This window comes from Nicotiana tabacum, chromosome 6 (assembly GCF_000715075.1).
Source record: "Nicotiana tabacum cultivar K326 chromosome 6, ASM71507v2, whole genome shotgun sequence".
In the NCBI taxonomy this organism is placed as follows: domain Eukaryota; kingdom Viridiplantae; phylum Streptophyta; class Magnoliopsida; order Solanales; family Solanaceae; genus Nicotiana; species Nicotiana tabacum.
The window spans coordinates 136,476,172-136,478,991 of record NC_134085.1 but is presented as its reverse complement, the minus strand read 5'-3'; the positions used below and the strand labels follow the sequence as shown (position 1 = coordinate 136,478,991).

Sequence of the window (2,820 nt, the reverse complement as noted above, 5' to 3'; positions counted from 1 at the left end):
TCTATTTTTCAACTTAACTCCAAATACTATATTTTTTCAAAAATTATAATTTTTATGTCCAAACGTCTACTTAGTAGTTTAGTTGGTTATATGCTTGAACTTTTACGGTGAAGATTTTATAATACTCATTTCCCTTTTCATTCCTCCATATAAAATAAAATGTTTTTTTTTAAAGTGGCAATTAGGTAGTATTCGTCAAAGTGAGGACCACAAACTGAAGCAGAAGTTAGTTAGGAGGACCCTCGGTGCAAATCCGGCATAAGGGGAAATGCCCAATGGGAGCAACGTGTGCCAACACGTTCAGCAACGTACCCTTACAGCATTGTATTTATACAACTTTCCACAAGCAGTCCACAAACTGAAACTCATGCTCTTCCTTCCAAAATTTTCAGTGCTACTACAACTTGTCACCTTAAATTTTCCTCTCTAGCTACCTCTATAGATCCCCCCAACTCTCGCTTTCTCTCTAAGCTTTTATACCTACTTTGACCTCCACCGCCCATGGCTGCCGGATCTGCTAGCTCCCAAACCATTTGTTTCAACCACAACCCAATTCTTGCCCCAAAACCAACCACAACTAGCCCACCAGTTTTGTTCTTCTCTCCGTTAACTCGCAACTTTGGCAAAACAAATCTGCAGTGTCGAAGAAAGCCAAAGATGACGGCTTGCTTTGTGCTGGAGAATGAGAAATTGAATACGCATAGTGACATTATTGAAGCAAAGCAGATGGGAGTAAAAAATGAGGAGCAGCGTTCAGATGCGAGGCTGGCGGAAAAACTGGCTAGGAAAAGATCGGAGAGGTTTACTTATCTTGTCGCAGCTGTGATGTCTAGTTTAGGGATTACTTCTATGGCTGTTTTGGCGGTTTATTACAGATTTTCTTGGCAAATGGAGGTACCAATTAATCACTCTCTTCTTCTTCTCCAGCTTAATCCTTTAGCTCTTTGTTGGTTACATTAACCTTGTTCTCAAAACTTTATATATATATATGATATAGGGTGGAGAAGTGTCTTTTTCTGAAATGTTCGGTACTTTCGCTCTCTCGTTTGGCGCTGCTGTAAGTTACACTTTTTCATATCCAATATACGTATCTTATAATCAGCAGTTAAACAAACAGAAAGATTTCTGATTATTATAAGCTGATTGCTGAATTGAATGTTGTGGTGATTTCATCAGGTAGGAATGGAGTTTTGGGCGATATGGGCACATAAAGCGCTGTGGCATGATTCATTATGGCACATGCACGAGGTTTGCAAATTTCCACTAAATTATTAGATACTAATTAATTTGATTATTGTACTTGATTTGTTTGTTAGGAAAATCAAGATTCTTGTCATGTTTTTCCCCGGCAACCAAATATTGACTACGTGATGTTTTAAATAATATTTAATTTGCAGTCACACCATAAACCAAGAGAAGGAGCATTCGAGCTGAACGATGTTTTTGCCATAACAAACGCTGTTCCAGCCATTGCTCTTCTTGCCTATGGCTTTTTCAATAAAGGACTCATTCCTGGACTCTGTTTCGGCGCGGTATGTTCTCACTAATTAATTCTTGATTAAGAGAGACTAATTAGGTATAAAGTATTTAAAAGAAATTAGTGAAATGTAAAAAAAAAAAAATGTGCTCTTATAAATGCAGGGACTAGGGATCACAGTATTCGGGATGGCTTACATGTTCGTTCACGATGGATTAGTTCACAAGAGATTCCCAGTGGGACCCATTGCCAATGTACCTTATTTTCGGAGAATAGCTGCAGCTCATCAGGTAAAAGTTCTTTAACTCTTAATCTTAAATTAATCACGTTTAGCACCGTAGTTTCATTAGATTAATATTAAATTTACTGGTCAGTTGTTTTTTTAGAGTATATCTTAAATTTACTGATATTTTCTTTGATTTCAGCTTCATCACTCGGAGAAATTTGATGGTGTCCCATATGGCTTGTTCCTAGGACCTAAGGTGCCTACTCTCTCTTCCTCTTTTAACCTCCTAGTGTTAATAAATATTTCTTATTCTTTTTTATTCGGTTAGACATTTATAACATAATTCGGAATTAAATGGTTAAAAGAGGCTTACGGTAGATTGATTGGTTATTCGTGCAGGAATTGGAAGAAGTAGGAGGAAATGAAGAGTTGGAAAAGGAGGTCAACCGAAGGATTAAAAATTCCGAGGGATTATGATCAACATATACTCCGACTAGTGTAGCTCTAGTAATGAAAGGGACCTGTATTTAGTCTCTCATTAATGTAAAAAGATAGAGATATAATAAAACAAGCTTGATATGAAACTTCCTTGTCTTTATTTCTTTTATTCCTTCTTTCCCAAAGGACGACCCAAAATAGAAAGTCCCTTGCACTTTTGTGGCAAACCAAAAGAATGATAATTCAAAATATTATAAAAATTGATTACACCAAGGATATAAATAATTTCAACTCATTTAAAAATATAATTAGGCTTATTGTGTTGGTGGCAGTGGCACTTCTATTTTTTAGCGTGCCTCATTCGTTGTCGTTTGTGATTTGCGAGGGTATTGGATTGATCGGTATATGTATCAGCATCTGATTGATCATGGTACTAAAACATTAGTTTAACTTGTTTATTACTCCCTCCGTTCTAATTTAGATGAACCCGTTTGACTGAGCACGAAATTTAAGAAAAAATGAAGACTTTTAAAATTTGTGGTCCTAAATAGATCAAAAAGGGATCCAGAGTATTTGTGTGGTAATAAAAGCTTTTCATTAAAGGTAGAGTTGGAAATTTAAGCTAAATTATTTCCAAATTTAAAAATATGTCATTCTTTTTGGAATAGATCAAAAAAAA

At 35.9% G+C, this 2,820-nt stretch overlaps 1 protein-coding gene across 1 annotated transcript; it reads left to right on the top strand.

The window, feature by feature from the left end:
- Positions 1-337: 337 nt before the first annotated feature.
- Positions 338-2,290, top strand: LOC107824034 (beta-carotene hydroxylase 2, chloroplastic-like). The gene is made up of 7 exons (XM_075254397.1): positions 338-894; positions 998-1,057; positions 1,177-1,248; positions 1,398-1,532; positions 1,642-1,767; positions 1,903-1,959; positions 2,103-2,290. Exons 1-7 carry the CDS (start codon positions 502-504, stop codon positions 2,178-2,180), a joined length of 921 nt encoding a protein of 306 aa, XP_075110498.1. The 5' UTR covers positions 338-501; the 3' UTR covers positions 2,181-2,290.
- The last annotated feature ends 530 nt before the right edge of the window (positions 2,291-2,820 follow it).

Excerpts from the sequence above, each read along its gene's own strand:
- LOC107824034 (XM_075254397.1), top strand. The coding sequence starts at position 502 with ATGGCTGCCGGATCTGCTAGCTCCCAAACCATTTGTTTCAACCACAAC. Across the intron at positions 895-997 it reads GATTTTCTTGGCAAATGGAG|GGTGGAGAAGTGTCTTTTTC; the intron begins GTACCAATTAAT and ends TATATGATATAG. Across the intron at positions 1,768-1,902 it reads GAATAGCTGCAGCTCATCAG|CTTCATCACTCGGAGAAATT; the intron begins GTAAAAGTTCTT and ends CTTTGATTTCAG.